At 36.5% G+C, this 23,577-nt stretch overlaps 1 protein-coding gene across 1 annotated transcript; it reads left to right on the top strand.

Annotated features, from left to right (window-relative positions):
- Positions 1 to 13,802: 13,802 nt before the first annotated feature.
- Positions 13,803 to 16,148, top strand: LOC149658475 (uncharacterized). Its single transcript, XM_089844509.1, has 7 exons — positions 13,803 to 13,832; positions 13,945 to 14,021; positions 14,085 to 14,151; positions 14,900 to 15,035; positions 15,104 to 15,324; positions 15,548 to 15,828; positions 15,887 to 16,148. The coding sequence occupies exons 1-7, from the start codon at positions 13,803 to 13,805 to the stop codon at positions 16,146 to 16,148; spliced, it is 1,074 nt and encodes a 357-aa protein (XP_089700635.1).
- The last annotated feature ends 7,429 nt before the right edge of the window (positions 16,149 to 23,577 follow it).

Here is a 23,577-nt window from a genome sequence, read left to right as displayed (position 1 = left end):
GAAAACGTGTCTGTTCTGCAGGATTATTAGGGCACTGCAGTATTCCATGTAACAATGAATTACACTTAAACATGCAATAAACCAAAGCGGCTGAAGACCACTGACAGGTATCTCCACCCAAACTGCAGTCTACTTACAGCTCTTTTGCAACTCACTTACAGCTAATCACTGAAGCCCCATTGGAAGCACCGTTATAGTTATTGTATCCCTTTCAGGGCCCTCATGTAAACGAAAAGACGCAAGATCACATAGAAGTGTGCTAATAGTGATAAGCTTTAATTATAAAACTTTATGTAATTTAACATATTTTAGCCCCTATACCGATCATTTTAATTGGCTGACAGATATTACGTGCAGAAATTTATCACAGCTTCATAAAGTCTGTTTTTAAGACACCGCATCTTATTTTAAGGGCTGCTTACAGATGTATTTGATGTTATATTCCAGCCAATGAGATTTGCAAACTCCTTCCTACTAAGCTTGAGTGCATCTATATTAAGGCATATCACATGCGCTACCATTACAGTTTGATTTTAGTCATGTTGTAGTATCATCAATTTGACTTATTTGCAAAGCTTTTCCAACCATCTAACAGCGATAACTTGAAAATGGTCCAAAGAAACATTCGATTTACAGTATTTTAATACCTGCAGCTATATGGCTACTTAAAACCTTTGCAGCTAGATTTAAGTCAGTTAAGCTGAACTAGCAGCTGTAGTGCAGCTCTTTATCAACTTTAGCAGAAAAATGAAGATCAATTTTTTAGCTAAATAATTTGCGGGATGAGTCTGCAGTCAAATGTAGTCTAGGTTCAGAGAAGGTTCAGCCAACTATTCTAAAAACAGCTATAGTTTACACCTTATTAACAGCCCCAAATTTATGTTCGGGAACGGTTTTCCATAACCTTTGTTTTTGATTCAATTTAGTCATATTCCTAAGGTATCGCATAACGCACAAAAATTAACCTCATACTTTTGATATATACCTGGTTTTTCATGTTTTTTTAGTTTCGATGAGTCTTGATAATTTCTTAACGTATTAAATAATTATAAATTATAATCGTAACAGAGATTCATTTATTTGTAATAGAGAATATATCTCGTTTTGTGTTTTATTTGAATTTTTACGTTCGATGTGGGGATTTCACTTCCTACAGCTTTTTGTGGTCTTTGCTTTAGATGAAAATTATACATAATAATACATATACATACAAAATACGTATTTTTTTCGCATCTTTCTAATTCATTAGACTTAAAAATCAATCCAACATGTTTTTGGTGTGAGTTTTTAAATACGATTTTGGGACCCTTTTTCTTAATGACTTTGGAAGTTTTTTTTGCGTTTGATGAAAATTCTTAAAATTCCAAATGGAGATGTTGAGCTCTCTGATGAAATTACTCAACAAACATTACTTCCTAGAGTTAATGATCGAAATTATGCAAATTTGGGAAAGAAAAATTGACAATATTACTATTAATGAGGAAGTTTATTGCTTATGTGGATTCCGAGGAACCGCTTCAAATTAAGAGTGTAGTCCGACCCGAAGATGTTAAGGGATACATTTCTATCGAAACTTACAAACGCACGTCAAACGAGCCATCAAAGGTATAGGCAATCTCAGAATTGGACAATAGGCTGACACTATGGTGCCCATTATAGAAATGAGGGATGTTTTGAGGGTGACCAAGGACCAGGTTCAACTTAAACCTAAACAATTGGTGCCCATTATAAAAATGAGGGATGTTTTAGGGTGACCAAGGACCAGGTTCAACTTAAACCTAAACAATAAGTTCGATTTAAAAGAATTATCTATAGACTCGAGTTTTTAATATATACCTTTATAATTGAAATGTATAATTCAGCTTATATTGTATGTAATTTTCAATTTTTACATCCGCTATGAGGCCCCTCGTTCTAACGTTTTTCCATAATTTTTTTCGATTAAAATACGTGAGCTTCGTAAGGTTTAGGGTATCGCAAGTACGTTGAATTTTTGGTATCTACCTATTTAATTAAAATTTACAATACATACAATTTTTTTGTTTCATTTTGACTTTCTTCATCCGGTATTAGGACCTCTTTTCTAAGGGTTTTTCATTATATTTATTATTAAGGTGTCGTACAACGCACTAAAATTCACCCATCATTTTTGATATATACAATTTTCTTTGAAATAAATACAAAATTCAATTTTGGCTTTTTAAATCCGCAGTGGCAACCCTAGTTCCAAGGATTTTTCATGTTTTTTTAGTTTCTATTAATCTAGATAATTTCTTAAGTTATCAAGTAATGCACTACGTAAGAATCGTAATCCAGATATACATCAGTTTTTCTAAATTGAGAATAAATCACACTTTGTGTTTTATTTTAGTTTTTATATTTGATATGGGGACCTTTTTTCCAACAGGTTTTCGTGGTCTTGCTTTAGATGAATATCACACTTAATCAAGCCAGGTATTTCTTCTATCTTCCAAATTCATTAGACTTAAAAATCAATCGAAAATGTTTTTGGAGTTGAGGTTTTACATTCGATTTTGGGACCCTTTTCTTCATGATTTTTAAATTTTTTTGGTTGAAAATTATTAAATCTCCAAAGGTACAACGCACTGAAAAGAGCCTCAAATTTCATATATAAACATATTAAATTGAAATTTAAAATAAATCCATATGAAATTTTTTTAGCATTTGGATGAAACTAGATAATTTCTTAAGATTCTGAATCACGCAGTAAATTAGAATCATAATTTAGATATTATGTTTAATTGAAATCTAGAATAAATCTGGATCTGTTTTTAACATCGACTTTTTACCTCCAGAATCAACGGTTTTTAGTTTCTTCATAATGCTATGCACAGAAATTTGAAATTTTGTTTCAAAGGTATAAAACATTTAATATAGCCTTGTATTTTCAATATCTTATTTACTTGAAATCCAGAAATGTCCCATCTCGTCTCTAACTGTTTACGTTCGTTATGCTGATCGTTGTTCCAAGGTTTTTCATATGTTTTAAGATTAACTAAATAGATGCTCAATGGTGTACTTAAAATAGGCTAAAATATTTGATATATACCTCTATTTTTCAAATTGAGAATTAATCCCTTTTTGTGTTTAATTTTGACTGCTTATACGCGTTATGAGGACCCTTGTTATAACGGTTATACATTTTTTCGTCGAAAATTTCACGAGCTATCTCCTATTACACTTAAAACCGCTCGATTTTTTGAGGAATATCTAAAATTATTATTATTATTAATAAATCCAATTTTATGTTTAACAATTTTCATGTGGTTTTTTTCTCTGTTTAAAGGGAATTACAAAAGTGATAACAGGATTCAAGTGTATTTATAGTCTAAATAGTATATCTGTTATATTTACGACTTAGTAGTGTTCTTTCAAGTTTATTCATCGAGCGTCAGGCAGCAACTGACTAGTCGTACAACAAAATCTCTCTCAAGAGGGTTACGCCCCCTATCGTCTAAATACATGTATTCTTTACGAAGCTTATCAGATGGATAAACATTAATAGGTCAAATAGTTTTAAACTAATTATCTAATGTAACTTCTTTCCTTTTATAATATTTGCAATTTATTAAATTAACTTTCCGCTTTTCCTTAAAATCTAATATATATATTCTTGTCCATATCTTGTTGGGGTACCGCTCAGACGACCATATTTGGTTCTAGGTCATATCTCCTGTCGTTGCTGTGTGAATGCTGATACGTGTTGAGGTGGTCCTATTCTTGGTGATGTCCGTCTTCCGTGGTGTTCCTGTTCGTTGTGGTGGTCCTCTTGTTGGGTGGTGTGTGGTTGGACTGTTTGCTGGTAGTCATCTTGTTGGATGTCATGTGATTGAACTACTTGCTGACTGTTGCATGGCTGGGGCACTGTTTTCCTCGTCGTGCTTCTTATTGCCTTTTCTTTATCGTGTCCTTTTCTTGGTTGTCCTGTCTTCATTTTTACCCATTCTCGTGCACTTGGTATTACGTGTTGCAAAGTTGTTGGATGGTTGGATTTATTTTCTTTTCCTTGCGGCGATTGGTAGTTTTTTGTTTTTCGTAAGTTCGTTCGTGTTCTGCGAAATACTTTGTTGTCGTCTGTAAAGGCTCGTTTACATGTGCGCGAGAAATGGAAAAAGTCGAAGCGTAAAGCGGAGAGATGAGGCGTATTGGGGTTTGCGTTCCCTAGGCATACCGTTTACAAACAAGCGAAAGCTTTTTAAGTCGCGCTTGTTGCTCATAGATGAAGCGGGTGTTCGGAATAAGCTCCGATCTGCCGCAGTAGAATCTTCAGCTCGTGTTTCCTTCTCGCAAAGAGTCACGTGATTTTCCAAGCCAATAATATCCAAGGACCGAATATCGTTTGATATTTTTGCGTTTGTTTATCTCGCGAAATAGGCCTAGGCACCACCATTGAGAATGTCTTTAAAAGAACAAGATACAATTTTTGAAATACGTGTAATCACATTTCAAGCTCGACAATTAAATCAAAATCATTCTCAAGCTCAAGTAGAGAAAACATACGCATCTTGACAAATTATATCAAGTAACGTTCCAAAAGGCGAAAATAGCATTCTTTGTTTCTATTTCTACATATAGGATGTGCCCACCAACGACGTTCCGTTCTAATTTTCTGTTGTTTTTTTGTTATAAATGTCGAATGTTTTTCAATAGCAATAGTTTCTTTTAAGCAGAAGTAAACTAACGACAGTCGAAGCCATTTTAGTTGTTTACTTCCGACTGAAAGACAACTCTGCAATCTAGGATCATACTACCGCCCAGCTCGTATGTAAACGAAGGAGCAGGTGGAGCAGCTGGAACAAACGCTTTTGGCAGACGCGATTTTTTAGGCGCGAGAAAAAGATTCGATTTTCAACTTCTACTCTCCGCTTTAAGCTTAATTCTCGCTCACATGTAATCGAGCCTTTAGAATTTGATACGAACGGGGCTCAGGTCCAACAGTGGTGATTTTCGCCGGTAACCAATTCCGATGTCCTGCCATGTATCGTACCTCTTGACCAATTCTGAGTTTTGGTAGCGTAGCTTTAGTTTTTTGATTTTCAGCCATTTTTTCTTGACGGTTGAGTAGTTTTTTATGTATCGTTCTGGTCGGGAAGTGTGGTTGTAAAATTGTCGTATTTGTTGTGGTCGGTGTCCTTATCTGTCGCCCCATACACATCTCTGTTGGTGATGGTAAGTCGTTCTTTGGTGTTGTTCTGTACTCCATCAGTACATATTGCAAGTCTTTGCCTTCTTGTTGGGCTTTAATATAGGAATTTTAAATGGTCTGGATAGTTCGTTCCGTCATTCCATTTGATTGTGGATAATGCGGTGATGATGTAACATGTTGAACTCCCCATTGATCCAAGAAATCTTTAAATGCCGACGAGTTAAAAGGTGGACCATTATCCGAGATGAGTCTTCTAGGCGCTCCATGTCTGGCAAAATGGGGGTTAAGGAACTTGATTATTGCTTGAGCATTAGTTGTTGTTAGTTCTTTCGCCTCTACGTATTTTGAGAAATAGTCCACTAAGAGTATTAGGTTGTGCGAGTTTACTTTAAACAAATCCGTGCCCACTGTTTCGAAAGGAAGAGTCGGTATTTGATGCGGTCTCATAGGCAGTGCTGTGTTTGCTCGCTGTCGGTTATTGCAGATTGCACATTGCACATTGCTGAATGTATGTTGTTATGTCCTCTTGTATTCTTGGCCAGAAAACGTTCAGTTTGGCTTTGGCTATGCAGGAATTTATTCCTTGATGTGTGGAATGTATTTGTGCCATAGCATATTTCCTCATACCGGTTGGAATAACTAGGCAATGCCCTCTGTATAGGAGACCATCTTCTGTGTGGATTTCACTTTGGTATTGCCAGTATGGTTTTATTTCTTCTGTGATCTGCTTATGTGAGCTTGGCCATCCTTGATTAGTTAACTGCATAAGTGCTTGCATGACTGAGTCTGCGGCGGTTGCCTGTTTGTAACGTTCTTGGACTGTTGCTGGCAATGTGGTCAGTGCAAAAAGAGCCGTTGTCGTGCCTTCTAAACTGTCGGTGTTGATTGCCTTTTCTTGTTGCGGTGTTCTCGATAACATGTCGGCAATGTATAGTTGCGTACCCGGGACATAGATCAATTCAAACTAGTAGTATATAAATAAGAGAACGGGATGGGTATGAATTTCCCATAGAGATAACATGGGGTATGATACCCTATGAGAAAATTTACATTGGGTATAAAAATTCGACGGTCTCCAAATATTTCGAAGCGGCTCTTTTGTGCACATTGGACGGCATGGAGAGTACGTAAGTTTCACGGTAAAATGAGAACAGAGCGGGACGGGTTAGGACCATAGAAATAACATTGGGTGTATAAGTTTTGCCACCTCATAGTACGGTACAGGCCGACAAAGGTAGTACGGAGGGTCCGTACACAAATCGACGAGGGGGATTGGATTCTTACCGTTTCAGAGTACGGGGGAAGACCGAATTAATTGTTCGACAACTATATGCCTAATCATCGATGCTTCCCTGGGATATTACGGGAGTCTGGTTTCGAGACAGAGCGAGTTCTCAAATTTCCATTCCGAGAGAGAGGAGAACGTTTTTAGTTTAAAAGAGCGCGCATTATAAATTCTCCATAGGGATTGGTCATACAACATTGACTATAGGGTATATAATTTTTCTGAACCAGGTAAAAAGGAGATTGTTTTTAATTTCACCGATCCAAGGGTACGGGAGAGGCCGACTAAATATTACGGTTAGTGCATACCTCGGAGTCGATGGAGGATTCAAATATGGATTAATTTTTACCGGTTCTATAGAAAATCCTGGTATAATTATAAATTATCCATAACAGTTGTACAGTATACATATAGGGTTTATGATTCAGAAGTTTATGCGTGACTTTCACCCATACGAGGCAGTTGTCAACGGTGGTGTGTTTTTTTTTAAATTAAGAAACGTAAATCGGAGTATAGGAGAGAAGAAAAAGATTATGTTTTTGCGTGATGCAAAACTAAGCTAAATTTTGAAGGTCTTTGAACAAATCGCGTACGGTGGGGTATAAGAGATCGGAAAAGTTGGGCATACATATAGGGTGTTAGAAGAAACATGAGGCATGGATGAGGGATATACCCTATGGAGCATTAAGATAGATATATACAATATTTAACATGGATATACATGCCTATGTATTATTGTATTATTAAGGTACAGTTTTCAAGGAAGATCTACAGTATATCTATAAGCTATATTTCTTAAAAACGAATTATTATATGTATAATGGGTGTTGCTACCCGTTGTTTTGTGCACCTTGGACGGCATGAGAATACCTAAGTTTCGCGGTAAAATGAGAACAGAGCGGGACGGGTTAGGACAATAGAAATAACACAGGGTGTGTAATTTCGTCTCAATTGCTCTGAATCGGCTCTCTTGGTTGGCAAGGGCAGGGCGCATGTTTCACTGTAAAAAAAAATAACGAGAGATCTCTAGTTTCGTTACGACGAGAGAACTCGAGGTTTGGAATTTCATAATTTATTTATGCGTGCGTTTCACCCGCACTAGACAGTTGACTACGGTGAAGTGTATTTTGTAATTAAGAGAGGTAAATCGGATTATAGGAGAGAAGAAAAGGAAATTTTTTGGCGTGATGTAAAATTAAGTTATAGCATGACGGTCATTGAGCAAATCGGGTACGGCGGGGTATAAGAGATCGGGAAAGTTGGGTGATAGAACGAACATGGATCATGGATGAGGGATATACCCTATGGAATATATAGAGTGGTATATACACCCTTTAGAATATAACATGGATGGATATTATTAAGTTATAGTTTTCAAGGAAAATATACGGTATATCTATAAGCTATATGTTTCAAATTACGAATATAATGGGTGTTACTACCCCTTTAATTTCATTCTTTATTCGTATCTGGTTTCGCACACATTTTGGAAAACGACATATAATATGGCTGAAAATGTTGTCAAATACTAAATTCAATTAAAAGGGGCGGTTGGATGATATTTTCATTAAAAATTACTGTTAAATGACTAAATTCAATAAGAAATTCTGCTTTTAAAATAAAATTTGGTTGAAACTATTGTAAAATTATATAAAAGTGTTGATAAATTAGCAAAAAATAGATAATTGTTGATAAATTACTATAAATTATGGTTTCGATAAATGAGAAAAATATGGTTACATGTGCAAACAAATGATTTAAATGTGGTTGAAAATTTCGTTAAATGACTAAAATACGCTAAAATATGAATGATAATGGCGTTAAATGGCTTTAATATAAAATGAAACGATGTTAAATGACTGAAAAGCGGTTTGAAGTGTAGTTAGTTTACTGAAGTGCGGCTTAAAGTGTTGATAAATGCCTAAAAAGTGGTAGAAAGTGTTGATAAATGAATAAAAAAGTGGTTCAAAGCTACGTTGAATTACGATAATATGATAGAAAATTATGTTAAAGGACCGAAAAGCTGTTTGAAGTGTTGTCAAATGACAAATAAAGCAAGTATATCATTCCGAATATTTTGGAAAAACAATTATAAACTTCGAAGACTTAGGCTGCCCCAAGTACAAAGACTTGTCTTATCACGGTTCAGATTGGGTGGAAATATCACTCTGATAATAAATTGTGCATTATCCAAGCGCACAAACTGAAACTATGGAATGTGTAATATTTATCCTACGAAATAATCAGGGTGCGATGTTATTATCTGATATATATTAGGCCATTTGGCCAACATTTTCTCCCAAGCCTCGAGAGGAAGCGAAAATCCTATAAGGTTATTCTTATTGTTTTATGAGGTCCATCACCACATGATATCCAATAAGGCCTACAATAATTTTGCGGAATTTCTTTAACTATGTCTAACCTCGATTGTCTAAACGTATAAGACTTTTATCAATATAATATGGTTGAAAACTTTTTAAAATACTAAATTAAATTAAAAGGTGCGGTTGGAGGACATTTTCATCAAACATTTCTGTTAAATAACTAATTTCAATAAGACGTTCTGCTTTTTAAACGAATTAATTGGCTAATTTTTATAACAATAACAACTCGTGCAAAAATTATTCGACTGAATTTAGACTGTTTTCATATATGTTCACCATGTACGTTATTGCAAATGGTCAGAAAAATTTGTTCAAGTTAGTCAGGGAAAACCTGGAAAAGTCAAGGAATTTCATTACAAAAATTTTGTACGAAACCTGTAAAGGCCCAAATTCTAATTCAGTGGATTTTTTAAAAAACAGTAAACATGATACGAAAAAAGTTACTTCTAATAAAAAAACCTTCCTTATACATTAGAGCCAGTATCAAGTCTTACCTACCGCTCCCTTAGAATAAGAATATAAACAAAAGAAAGTCAGAAATAATATCCTATTTTGTCGAAAAAATAGAAAAGAGTAATAGGTTCCTAACTGCTTGTGATAATTTCACAGAATAGATATCATTTTGTTTTAACAGTGGTCCCTTTTTGGTTACTAATTTTAGAATTTAGGTCCCTATTTTACCCTATTTTTATCGTGAAAAGTCCCTTTTTCCCCTATTTATTTGTTGAGATTTTGGTGGGAGCCCTGCGCGTTGTCTAAATAATATTTCTACTTTATTCCAAGAGTTGGTTTTATGCCCGTACCTTTGGATGAGTACCAGAGTGACTTACCACATGTAATATTGATAATTGCACAAGAGGTTACTTCGGAATCCCTCAGATAAGACACGGCAAATACAAATGACAATCGCTCTTAAGAACTCTCAGCGCCGAAATATTCAATAATTTTACAACATATTCAATTTGAAACGTATACTTTTGGCAGACAATGGACATGCTGTTTCATCCTTCACCGGTCGATAGCTTCTTTACACCTGAGATGAAATGTCGAATGTCAAGCGTTTATGACTCAGTGTCGACCTTCATCATCTCTTCAATCCCGAAAATGACCAAGACACCATCCATGTCTTTCCTCAACATGAAACGACAAGTTAAGTGAACTTTTCCCACATGTTACTAAGGAATACAATAACAATTTTTTTCAACATTAACTGTAGTTCTCGTTATTTTGGATGGCGAGTCTACTGGCAGTGTCGATCCTCTTGGCTCTGGCTACGCCCAAAAACCAAAATGGCGGACCTTTAATCCTTACCTTCGTCGAAATGATCTGGGAGAATTTCCTAATTTTTTCTTCGAACGTAAGCTATTTCGGTTTGAAATGGTCTAATAAATCCATACTTTAAAACGGACTTGTACTTGTGTTCACAGCGTATAGCCGTGTCGAGGAAGCGATGAAGTGGCGAGTAGCAGCCATGTCCTGGCTGATCGCGACCACTTTCATTTTCTTCGATATATCAGGAAACCTGAAGTCGGATTTCACAGAGAAGGATTACGATACCGTGGATACCATCGAAGAACTCGTCAAGCATGATTTTCACGATATATGGTTCTGGGATGGCAGTGAGGAATTAATTTCTTTTCGCAGAAAGGTAAGTACAGAATTGATCGCTACTTTCATCCCTTCTCAAGCAAGTAATCCATTTAAAAAATTATTAGATGAAACCGGCGTCGACCCTAGAGTTATTGGGGATTAGTTGAACCGAACTTCAAAAATCTTTTCTCGAGCCATTATTGTTCCAAATTGATTAATTTTATAACAATTGGATGATTTTAGATAACTAGAACCATAAATTTCGTAACTAGGTCAACATGCCCATCCCCAAAACTGCAAAACTGTCAATTGAAGAAGGTATTTTGGGAAACCAGTTCTTGCACGTCGCAGAAAACGTCGGCGACAACAGGAAGTTCTTGCTCAGAGGCACAATGTTTTTGCACCTTATTCTGATTGAAAACCTAAAAATGGAAAATAAAATACAGTACGCGAACAAATACTACTTTTCGCCTTTCATATACGATCACCTTTTGGGAGTTGTCGTTTCCTACAATTTCTCGCAATCAGAACTCATGGAGAAAGTCAACCTGATGTAAGGCTAACTTAACAACGTGGCTAATGTCGCTTTAAACACGTGATCTTTCTTTTTAGGGTTGAATTAATGGCAGAAAATGATCTAGGATTCCCATACTTCTACAAAGCGCGATACTCGACGGATCTCATCCAATGGAAAGAGCCAGTTGACGATTTTTCAACAATATCCGTTAAGGAAATCGAAAGCCTTCTTTCTCTGTACTACGTGGGAAACGTCATCGCGGTATTGGCGTTAATATTGGAATATGCTTTATTCCTTCTGCTGGCTTTAAAGAAGTCGAGAACCGCAGCAATTGTCTGAAGACGAAGTTTACTTTGAATAAAGATTCATCAAATATTATTATGAAAATATATAAATACAGACGTGTTCCCACCTCTTACCTTAAACAGGGCAATCCACTTAGGTGCCCGTTCAGCAGATGGCAAAATATGACTTGCAACTGACACCCCCCCTCGCCCTCAAGTTTTGTGAGTGCGAGGGAAATTCGTATTCTATCTCTCTTTGCGCTTGGGTCAAATTTCAAACGCACCACTCAGGATTCTCCGGAGTGATTGAATTCCTCGCCACGTGACCTAGCTCCTTCTGGCTCGGTATACAGCCGTCTCACCATCGCGGGCGTAAGGCATGTCTGGTGGTCGGCTTTTGAATCCAGTTGGGAATCCAAAATACGTTAGTCTTCATACCCACTGACCATTTATTAAAAAACGCTAAATATTTAATGTCCATATGTTTAACTATAGGTAAAACGATATTACTTAAATAAAAAAGTAAAATGAAATTCTGAATATTAAAGTTTATGTTTTAAACGAAATATAAATGAGTCTGCTTAGAAATTAATATAACAATAGATGTACTTTCTCTTAAACCGAATTAAAAATAGATGTAGTTTTTCATAAACCTAAATAAAAATAGATGCGCTTTTTCTTATATCTAAATGAAAGTAGATGTACTTTTTCTTAAATCCAAATAAAAATAGATGTACATTTTCTTAAACCTAAATAAAATAGAAGTACCTACTTTTCCATAAATTTAAGCAAAATAAATGTACTTTTTCTTAAACGTTAAAAATATTGATGTACTTTTGCTTAAAGTTAAAAATAAAATAAAATGTGGATTTACGTTTAATGACTTTGCGATATTGGAAATCAAATTTGGGGTTTGGCTCGTGAATATTTATACTATATTGCCGAAATTTGAGAGGAAAGCAATTATATTATTATTTTTATTATTTTTATTATTATTATTATTATTATTATTATTATTATACTATATTCTACTATGTATAAAGAACAAATGGATTTTCTTAATATATGCACACAATGATTAAATACAGCGGCCAAATATGGTTTTCTACTCCTTGTCTTTGGGTTACAGTTCCATTGACGCATATTCTCTTTAGTGACATACGACGTACTTCTTCCTTATCTCTATTTAATTATGCTAAAATATATAATCTTTTCTGATATACTTTTTGACGAAACGCAAGTACATGCGCAGTTGGATCGATTCAATAAATATAAAAGTTTACTCACAACGGCAATAATGCCTTAATTTAAATAGGTTGATGTTCAAGTAGGAATGCAAACGAAATATATCGTGATAAAATTAAGGTAAGATAAAAAACAAATAACTTTGCGAAAATAGGTTAAATAGCATTCTTAAAATACGTATTTGGGAACGATCACTACCCGCTTCTACGACTGTAGTTAGCACGAATGGTACGCATTTAGCGAAGGGTTAGTCACTTGAATAATCAGGTGTTCTAAACCGCTGAAATAGATTACTTGATTTTTAGAATTCTTAAAAAATCATTAGTAATCACAGTAATTTTTGTGGATAATCAAAGGTAATCAGAAATCTCTGATAATCACTGCCAATCACGCGAAGTTTTGAGAAAATCAGAAATGATCACATGATTTACTGGTAGTCTTTGTAATCACCTCGGTAATCACGCATTTCGTGAAAAGCTCACACATAATTAATTGAGGAACTAGAAAATCCTAAATAAAAATCGTAATTATTTGAAATGGAAATATTCACTGCATTCATCGTAATTCACGGAGAATCAGTGGTAATAACGACATTCACCAAAAAAACAGCAATTCAGACCGATATCTCAAGTTAAATCAGAGATCAAGTGTACAAAAAGTTGGCGAATGACTAGCCCCTTGCCATTTAGTTTTGTAGAAAACTCCTATCGGTCTCTATAATGGGCATTTATAGTCCTGAAATTCGTGCCACGCTTTTTCCCCTTTCTATTGAATGATATTTCTACACTCAAACACGCGTCTAATCTAGTGTAATTCAAAGATCAGTCAACACGAATTATATGCGGTTTGGAGTAATAGAGGTAAGAGTACTTAGTAAATAACAAAAATATCTTTCAAGCGTCGATATCGTTTCCGTACCTCTCGTATCTTGGCCTTTGTTCTAGCGACCACATACATTTCGAAACCCCTTCCTTTGTATGTCGACGGATCGATTTAATCCACTTTGAAAGGCGTTGCGTAACATTAAGTTAATATTTTTCCATAACAAAGGGTAAACCAAAAGTCAACATTAAATTTTGAACGCGTGAAATATAACCTGCTGGATGAAGCAAACGAAGATAAATATTAACTTTGCGAAAATCGGTAATCGTTCTAGTTTCTCGAGCGTTATTGATTAACTTTTAGGCCTACCCGTACTTTCTGCTAGTGCACCGACGTCGGCCATAAAATCTGAGTCGCGAAAATTGCCTAAGAGTTTTGTGGTCTGCTGAATAGTCAAAACCAAAAATCTCTTGTGCCAAGCCGTTTTCATCAGTCTGAATCATTCAACATGGGTGAAATTCGAATGGGAATAATCGAGGTAAGGATATTTACGCAACCATAATCCCAGATGTATCTTTCAACGTGATTCGATATCGAGAAACTGAGATTACTCACGAAAGTTTCATTGGCCAATTTGTATTGTGTCACAGGAAACTCAGGGTTTTGATATCGCCGACAATCTCTACGCTTCGACATCGGAGTTTTACAGTAAAAGGTTTAATATTAGGTAGAATTCCGTCACACTCCTTCATATCGTGTTGTCTAATTAATATTCATACTTTATTCCAAGTGTCGACTTTATGCCCATTCCTTCGGATGAGATTAACGCTTTTCGAAACCTGAGTTACGTACCACAGGTAAAATTAAAAATAGCACAAGCGGGTTTTTCTTCTCAGATAAGGCACAGCGAATCTAAATGACAATCGCTCTAAAAAGAAGTCTCCGCACCCAAACTATAGGACACTGTACCAAGAGAAAATATACGAGTGTAATACTTGGGTGAAAACTTGACTTTAGCTCCACCCCTTTTGAGGGCCGTCGAGCTTTTAACCACCCACCCCACCCCAAAAGTTCAAAGTATCCAATCAGGAGGTCTGCCGTTAGATATTGTGTTTTTGGAAAGTAGTGCTGCTCAAGGGATTCTGGGGGACGGAGCTGCTCCTCATCCGCAGCCTCTAAGCCCGTAGTCTGCGGGAATAATTTATCTCTCTCTCTGAAAGCTGTGAGGAGGCTATCCTAGGAGAAGCGGTCGCGAACCTAGAGCACAGTACGCGGATGCAGATGTTATACTCCCACCTTCAATATTCTCCTGACTACACTCGAAAAGACATAATACATATATTTCTTCATTTTTAAACGTACCCATTCGGCAGACTATGGACCTGATGCTTTTTCCTATACAAGTCGACAGTGTTTTTACATATGAGATGAAATGTCGTATGACGAGCGTTTATGACTCAGTGTCGACCTTCATCATTTCTTCAGTGCCGAAAATGACCAAGACACCCTCTCTGTCTTTCCTCATCATGGAACGACAAGTAACGCGAACTTTTACCATAGGTTCCCAAGGAATACAATAAGAATTTCTTTCAACATTAACTGTAGTTCTCCATAACTTGGGTAGTGAGTCTGTTGGCAGTTTCGATCATCTTGGCTTTGGCCACGCCCAAAAATGGCAGAACGTTCGTCATGACTTTTGTCGAAATGATATGGAAGAATTTCCTAACTTTTTTCTTCGAACGTAAGTTACTTCGTTTTTAAATATGGTGTAATAAAACCATACTTGAAACGCGAGCCGTCTCTTTATAGCGTACAGCCGTGTCGAAAAAGCGATCACGTGGCGTCTGGCAGCCATGTCCTGGTTGATGGCGACCACTTTCATTTACTTCGAAATATCAGGCAACCTGAAGTCGGATTTCACCGAGAAGGACTACGATACTGTGGACACCATCGATCAACTCGTCAAACAAGGTTTTCACAACGTCTGGTTCTGGGACGGCTCTGACGATTTTGTATCTTTTCGCAAAAAGGTAAGTACAGAAATAGACCGATCTATGTGTAATTGAATTAAGCTAGTAAACAGTTATTTCTGATATGTTAGATTAAACCAATCTGGTACAGGTTTGACTTCAACCGAACTTTAATATAACATGATAATTAATTGCTTAAACAAATTATGCGAATAAATTTACCTTGTATTACATACTTCTAAATTTTTGGATGATTTAACAGAGCCATAAATTTAAATTTAAGGCCAACGTGTCCATCCCAAAAAGTTCAATGCTTCCGATTGAGAACGGGGTTACCGGAGACGAGTTCGTCAACGTCACGCAAAACATCGGTGACAACAGGAAGTTCATGGTCGTTGGGACACTGATAATGCAACTTATTCTGCTTGAAAATCAACAAATGGAAAATAAAATACAATTTGCGAACAAATACTACTTTTCACCGTCCATAGACAATCACCTTTTGGGTTTTGCCGTTTCCTACAATTTCTCGCAATCAGAACTCATGGAGAAAACCAACCTGTTGTAGGACAAATGTAACAACTTGACTAGTGTCGCTTTTAACACGTGATCTTTGTTTCAGAATTGAATCAATCGCAGAAAACGATCTGGGATTCCAATATTTCTACAAAGCGCGATACTCAATCGATCTCATCGAATGGAAACAATCAGTGGACGATTTTTCAACAATATCCGTGAAGGAAATCCAAAGCCTTCTTTATCTGTACTACATGGGAGAGATCATCGCGGTATTGGCGTTAATATTGGAATATGCTTTATTCCTTTTGCTGGCTTTGAAGAAGTCCAGAACCGCAACTAAGGTCTCAAGACGACGTTTACATTGAATAAAGATTCATGAAATATTATCATGAAAACATATAAATACTGACGTGTTCCCACCTCTTATCTTAAACAGGGCAATTCGCTAAGGCGCACGTTCAGCAGATAGCAAAATATGACTTGCAACACCCCCCCCCCTCGCCCTCAAGTTTTGTGAGTGAGAGGGAACTTCGTATTCTATCTCTTTTTGTGCATGGATCAAATTTCAAAGGCACCCTCAGGATTCTCCGTAGTGACAGAGTTCCTTTTCGCCACGTGACCTAGCCCGATATACAGCCGTCTCACCATCGCGGGTGTAAAGCATATCTTTTGGATCTTGTTGGGAATCCAAATCTTTATACCCAATGACGATTTATTAAAAAACGCTAAATATTTAAAGTCCATATGTTGTGACTATACGTAAAGGATAATACTTAAAAGAAAAAGTAAAATTAAATTCTGAATATTAATGTTTATGTTTTAAACTAAATATAAATGAGTCTGCTTAGAAATTAATATAACTATAGATGCACTTTTTCTTAAATCTAATTAAAAATAGATCGGCTTTTTCTTAAATCTAAATAATATAGATGTACCTTTTCTTAAATGTAAATAATATAGATGTACTTTTTCTTAAATCTAAATAATATAGATGTATCTTTTCTTAAATCTAAATAATATAGATGTACCTTTTCTTAAATGTAAATAATATAGATGTACTTTTTCTTAAATCTAAATAATATAGATGTATCTTTTCTTAAATCTAAATAATATAGATGTTCTTTTCTTAAATCTAAATAATATAGATGTTCTTTTCTTAAATCTAAATAATATAGATGTACTTTTGCATAAATCTAAATAAAATAGATGCACTTTTGCTTAAATTTAAATAAAATAAGTATAGATTTTTGTAATGACTCTTCTATATTGGAAATAAAATTTGGGTTTTGGCTCGATAATAATTATACACATCGAAATTTGAAAGAAATCCAACGCGATGTTACACCTCGATACCGTCAAAGTCCACCTTTGAGAATCTGGTACACCAGACTCTCAATAATAACATAGAATGTTCGTTCCTTGCAGTTGTATGATTACGCTTTACTCAAAAAGAAAATAAAAGGAAATTGGTTTAAAAGTGTTATATCAAACGACAGATTTGCAGGTTTTTGCATAAATTTAAATTGCGACAAAAGAATTAAATTGCGACGAAAGAATTAAATTGCGACGAAAGAATTAAATTGCGACGAAAGAATTAAATTGCGACGAAAGAGTTAAATTGCGACGAAAGAATTAAATTGCGACGAAAGAATTAAATTGCGACGAAAGAATTAAATTGCGACGAAAGAATTAAATTGCGACGAAAGAATTAAATTGCGACGAAAGAATTAAATTGCGACGAAAGAATTAAATTGCGACGAAAGAATTAAATTGCGACGAAAGAATTAAATTGCGACGAAAGAAATTTCAGCCGTTGGTTATTACAACGCGACGCAAACGATCCGAACTTCCTGTCAAGCATTCTTTCCATGGATGAAGCGAATTTTTCCAGAACAGGCATAATAAACCTTCACAATTTGCACTACTGGACTGCAGAAAACCCTCATCTAACTCGAGAAGGAAGTCATCAGCACCAGTTTTCCATAAATGTCTGGGCCGTACTTGTTGGCAACCATCTTGTTGGTCCGTTTATGCTTCCACCACGTCTAACTGGTGAAGCGTATTTGGAATTTCTTCGTCAAGATCTACCTTTACTATTGGAAGACGTCCCTTTGGCTACCCGATCACGCATGTGGATCCTGCAGGATGGTGCTCCCGCGCACTACAGTCGTGCGGTTCGGGAATTTCTAAACGAACAATACCCAGGAAGATGAATAGGACGCGCTGGACCAGTGCTGTGGCCTCCCCGTTCTCCAGATTTTAATCCACTGAATTTTTTCTTGTGGGGAACCATGAAAGCCATGGTTTACTTTTCACCAGTGCCAACAAGAGACGTTCTTTGGGAGCGCATTCAACATGCTGCGGCGAACATTCGAGAACATCCGGAAATGATAAACAGTGTGCAAGGGTCTTTTAGACGTCGGGCTCAGGCATGCATCAACGCCAATGGTGCTCATTTTGAGCAACTTCTTTCATAAGTCGTTGAAGACCTTTTGTTGCAATTTAATTCTTTTGTTTCAATTTTATTCGTTTGTTACATCGAAATAAAGAAATATCCAAAAAAATTTATTGAAAGTACCTTTTATGCTTCGTCTGAAGAGGGTGGAAAGCTCTAGCGGAAGCTTGGAGGCAAAAATGTGAATTTGAAATTAAGATCTTCTCAAATTGGCAATCACCGATAATAGCTCATTTTAAACTTCTTTCTTCACCTCTTGTTTAATACCCTCTTCAGACGACACGTTAAAACTAAACGCTTGCTTGAGAAAGATAGTAAGGGGCAATGTTAGATATCGCATGTTTCTTCAGAAAACCTGAATTTCGTTTAACCAAAATCGCTTTACGACCTGTTTGTTTGTTTTTTTTTTCAAAAGTAACAAGAGTATTAAACAAGCTTTCTTAATAGACCAAGATTTTACGAACCGTCTGAAGGGGGTATTAGGGCCCAAATGGGCCCGGAGATTAAGGGCTTGTAACTCTGTAACGGTTCGGTTTAGAGACCAAAACCGCTCAGGAAAATTCGACTCCAAATTTTGCAAGGAATCTACTGTTGCAAGGAACGCATACATCTCTGAATCACCCTGTATACTCCACAATTGACGTGTTAGTTTCAACCTATTCCCCACGTGTTTTACACTCCCTAAATCAACACCACAAATAACGTGATATTATCCTCCTATAATCCACTTGTTTTACACGTCCTAAATCATCAGCTCTATTAACGTCATATTTTCAACCTATACTCCACGTGTTATACACGCTTTACATCGCCACCAAATTAACGTGATGTGTTCAACCAAAACTCCACATGCTTTACACGTCTAAATATACTCCACAATTGACGTGTTAGTTTCAACCTATTCCCCACGTGTTTTACACTCCCTAAATCAACACCACAAATAACGTGATATTATCCACCTATACTCCACTTGTTTTACACGTCCTAAATCATCAGCTCTATTAACGTGATATTTTCAACCTATACTCCACGTGTTATACACGCTTTACATCGCCACCAAATTAACGTGATGTTTTCAACCAAAACTCCACGTGTTTTACACGACTAAATATACTCCACAATTAACGTGATAGTTTCAACCTATTCCCCACGAGTTTTACACTCCCTAAATCAGCACCACAATTGACGTGATATTATCCATCTATACTCCACGTGTTTTACACGTCCTAAATCATCAGCTCTATTAACGTGATATATTCAACGTATACTCCACGTGTTTTACACTTATGAAAAACCCAAACACGTTATATACACTAAGAACACTCAAAATACACGTAATTTACATGGTGAATTGCTACCTGGGTGTGGATGATACGGAGTGATGTATCGTGGCTCTACTTTGAACATCTTGAGAATGTCCTTTCCAAAGTTGAGAAACGAATTGTGTCCCGTTGTCGCTTACGATGGCTTTCGGGCAACCGTAGCGAACTATCATGGAGTCGAGTTTCTTCGCGCACGTTCTGGCGGTGATGTTCTTCATCGAGTACAGTTTTACAAATTTGGTAGCATAGTCCGTGAAAACCAGGAGGTATTTGTGATGTTGTCGGCTTCTTGGTAGAGGTCCCATTATATCCACTCCCAGCAAATCAAAGGGCTCAGTAATGGCCGTAGGCTGCATGAGACCTGGACGTTTTCTATTGCGGGCCTTGTGCATTTGACACAAAGGACATCCGCGGACGTACTGGGTAACGTCCTGCCTTAACGATGGCCACCAGTATCTGGCCCGAACCTTATCGAAGGTACGATCTCGACCTCGATGTCCAGATAGAGGGTGGTCGTGAAATAAGCGGATGGCGTCCCGCCGGAACCGCTGTGGCAAATAGATTTTTGCTGGTTGTCTCCCATAGGCCTCTCGATACAAGACATCGTTCTTTAGTTCGTAGTACCGATGTCGTTGAGGATTATCTCCTGATAACTGGACTATGATATTATTGGTGGCTTGTTCATCTTGTTGGGCTTTTCGCACTTCTTCCAGCCTGAAAGAGTGGTAAAATGCGTGATTGGCGGGAGGAGCTAATCCGCTACTGGTTGAGGACGAGGTCGAAGTCATTGAAGAGGATTCCGCTGGACTGAAATCTTCTGACGAGGACGGTGAAGTCATGTCTTCCAAGGACATGGCTAATAGCGAGACAGGCGCTCTTGATAATGCGTCCGCAATGTTGTTCTCAAGTTCTCAACTCCCTTCTTGTGTATGATCTTGAAGTCATACGTCTGCAAGTACATTGCCCAACGAACAACCCAGCAAACGCATATGATCCGTTGGACATCCGTACAAACACCCTATAACCCGAATTTAGGATATCCTCATTGTATATTCCTTGAATATCCCACGGACATCCAGAAAAAGAAACCCAAAACCATATATACTTGGGAGGACCATGAGATGATCCGAGTGGGATATCCTAGTGATGGTGTGTTTTGTACCTCCCGTGGATATTCATACCAAATGTTAATCGTAGATAGATTTACCTCGATCCCTTGTATATCCCACTGAAGTCAGATTTATGTGAAAAAATTAAATGATATTTAAATTTTAATTGAAACTCCTTATTTTCTCCCGCAATGTGTGTTAAACGAACTAAAAAAATCAATAATGATTTTAATATAATTGCACTTTCTCTGAAATATTGGTAATTGAACAATTAATTAAGATTAAATTTGATGGTAGGGCTTAAAATCAAAAATTAACGACCCTTTAATTGGTTGACAATGATACTATTTTGTCTAACCATAACTATGCGACCATATATTGGACTTAAGTAATTCATTTAGACTGCAATTAATTTACGTCACTCATCTGCGTGATATATGTAAGTGCATACATTTCCTTACAGATGGCAGTGCTGGTTAAGATCTTATTTCGTTTTTAAATAATTTTTTTTAATTAATTAATTAATTTGCATTTGAACTCTTGTAGCACATCTGCTCTTATAATTTATCTGAAACTGGACGGATCTGAATATTAAATATTTAGTGACCGGCGCACGTTTACGCTAGGAACTCCAGATGGCGTACATGTCAGTACATATACATTTCCTGACATGGCAGTGGTTAAGATCTCATTTCGTTTTTAAATTAATTTTTCATAATTAATTTGCATTTGAATTCTTGTAGCATATCGATCTGCATGCTCTTATAATTAATTTGTCTGAAACTTGACGGATCTGAATATTAAATATTTATTGACCGACGCACGTTTACGCTAGGAACTCCAGATGGCGTACATGTCAGTACATATACATTTCCTGACATGGCATCTGCAGTGGTTAAGATCTCATTTCGTTTTTAAATTAATTTTTTATAATTAATTTTCAATTGAATTCTTGTTGCACATCTGCTCTTAAAATTAATTTGTCTGAAACTTGACGGATCTGAATATTAAATATTTAGTGACCGGCGCACGTTTACGATATGGTGCTCCAGCTAGATGGCGTACATATTTATTTAAATTATTTTTTACCTACAATTAAGCCTATGTTTTCATTTACTTATAGAGTAATGGCACCTCCCTGCCTTTGGCTACGTTATGTTCTATGAGAAATTAACATTTAGTGCCACTACTCTTTTAAATATTCATTAACGTTTCTTAATTTATTCATTGCAAGTACTTTTCATCAATCTATTAGTATTTAATTTTGAATAAGATAATAGACTTTGATTGATTTCAAATTTACATCTCCGTTTTCAGATGGCACCATGAAAAAGGTTTGAGTATGTTTATTGGATTTTTTTCACAAAAATAGTATGAACGTTCTCTTGTTTAAATAATTGGAAATAAAATGGATTGTTTCCTAAACATTTGCTACCATGAATCTATAGGGTCTTTGCGCGTGACGTCAAGTTACCTACCCCCTTTGCTCTCCCCTTGCCGGCTGCCCGCTCTGGCCACGTTAGGACGCCATGTTGACATGCCCTGAAAACCGGTTTTCGCCCCCTATTTCTTCTCCCTTTTTACTCTCGCGGAAACACCCTATACAATCTATATTTTCATGTTTGCTACGAATGATTATATTTTTTTAATATAAAATTCATATGATCATAAATTACAAAATTATTTCTCATCTTTTTTATGTAAGCCAAGAAACTGCAGAGAAAGACTAGCAACATGCCATAGAGTGCTGTCAGTTGTGACGTCAGATCCAAGGTTAAACGTCACGAGTCTGCCTTTAGCAATGGGCGGCCATGACAGTTACCATTTTTTCTCTATGGGAAAACAGCATGGGTGACGTCACACTGGCGCTTCTGACAGCACTCCAGCTAGCTTTTAGTTGTGACGTCAGACGGTCAGAGCCTGGGATAGATAGACTTCACGAGTTTGCCTTTGGCAATAGGCGGCCATGACAGTTACCTTTTATTACTTTATGGGAAAATAGCGTGGGTGCATGACGACACAATTAAATAGCCGTCTGAAAGCACTCTATATAGAATCCTTACTCCGTTCCATAAATACCAAAGATTGCCTACCCCCACTTTCTCTGGAGAAAAATTGAAAATTAGGGCGGGAGAGAAATTATTCAGAATGGCGGCTTGCCCCTGGAAGTTTGTTTCTCTGCATGTAATATTCGAATTGGTCTATTAAGGCGTGCATAGCAATCGTTATCTTGGAAAAGTTTATTTGTTTTTTTCTTTTTCCTTTTCTGGTTTGCCCCATAGCTAGGGGGTCCCATTCAAGGAAAGAGAAGGTTTACAATAGAAGGGAAACAGTTGATTCTTAGTATTTCACACGGAGTGGAAAAGTTTCAAAAACAGGTTTAAGGGGCTTGAACCCCTTCTACCTTGGTAGCTCGGTCATCTCTGATTGGAATGCACTCCCGGAATCAATAATCTCTATCACTATAAGGTCATAGTTCCGCGCTGCACTTTCCAAACATTTCCAATTGTACTATAATCCACTAGTCATTCCTACAAGCATTTTGTTAGTTTAAATCTTAAATTTGTTTACTACTCTCATGTCCAAATCATAAATTCCTAAATTAATTAATTACCTATAAGCGCTTGGATCATATAATTCTTAATCTTTGTTTACTATTATCACGTTAAAATCATTAATTAATTACCTATAAGCACTTAGTTCATTTAATTCTTAATATTTGTTTACTATTCTCATGTTAAAACCATTCCGTCCGTACCTCAAAAGCCTAAGACTTGCTTGTACATTTCTAGTCCAAATAAATAAATAAATACCCCTTTTTCCCCGAAATAAATAATTTCTGAATGGGCGCGAGGGAACTAGCATGAAGCCGATAAAGAAAACACGGTGCAACTTACAGTGTTGCCAA

The sequence above is a fragment of the Phalangium opilio genome, unplaced genomic scaffold (genome assembly GCF_054372755.1).
Source record: "Phalangium opilio isolate 3A_F unplaced genomic scaffold, DU_Popi_V2 ptg000077l_1, whole genome shotgun sequence".
In the NCBI taxonomy this organism is placed as follows: domain Eukaryota; kingdom Metazoa; phylum Arthropoda; class Arachnida; order Opiliones; family Phalangiidae; genus Phalangium; species Phalangium opilio.
The sequence above is the reverse complement of the archived record's forward strand: the minus strand, read 5'-3'. Positions and strand labels throughout refer to the sequence as shown.

What these genes read in the sequence shown, in the direction of transcription:
- LOC149658475 (XM_089844509.1), top strand. Translation starts at nt 13,803, where the DNA reads ATGGGTGAAATTCGAATGGGAATAATCGAG. An exon ending in AGTAAAAGGTTTAATATTAG is followed by an intron (nt 14,022 to 14,084) that starts GTAGAATTCCGT and finishes CTTTATTCCAAG; the next exon opens with TGTCGACTTTATGCCCATTC. An exon ending in ACCTGAGTTACGTACCACAG is followed by an intron (nt 14,152 to 14,899) that starts GTAAAATTAAAA and finishes CATTAACTGTAG; the next exon opens with TTCTCCATAACTTGGGTAGT.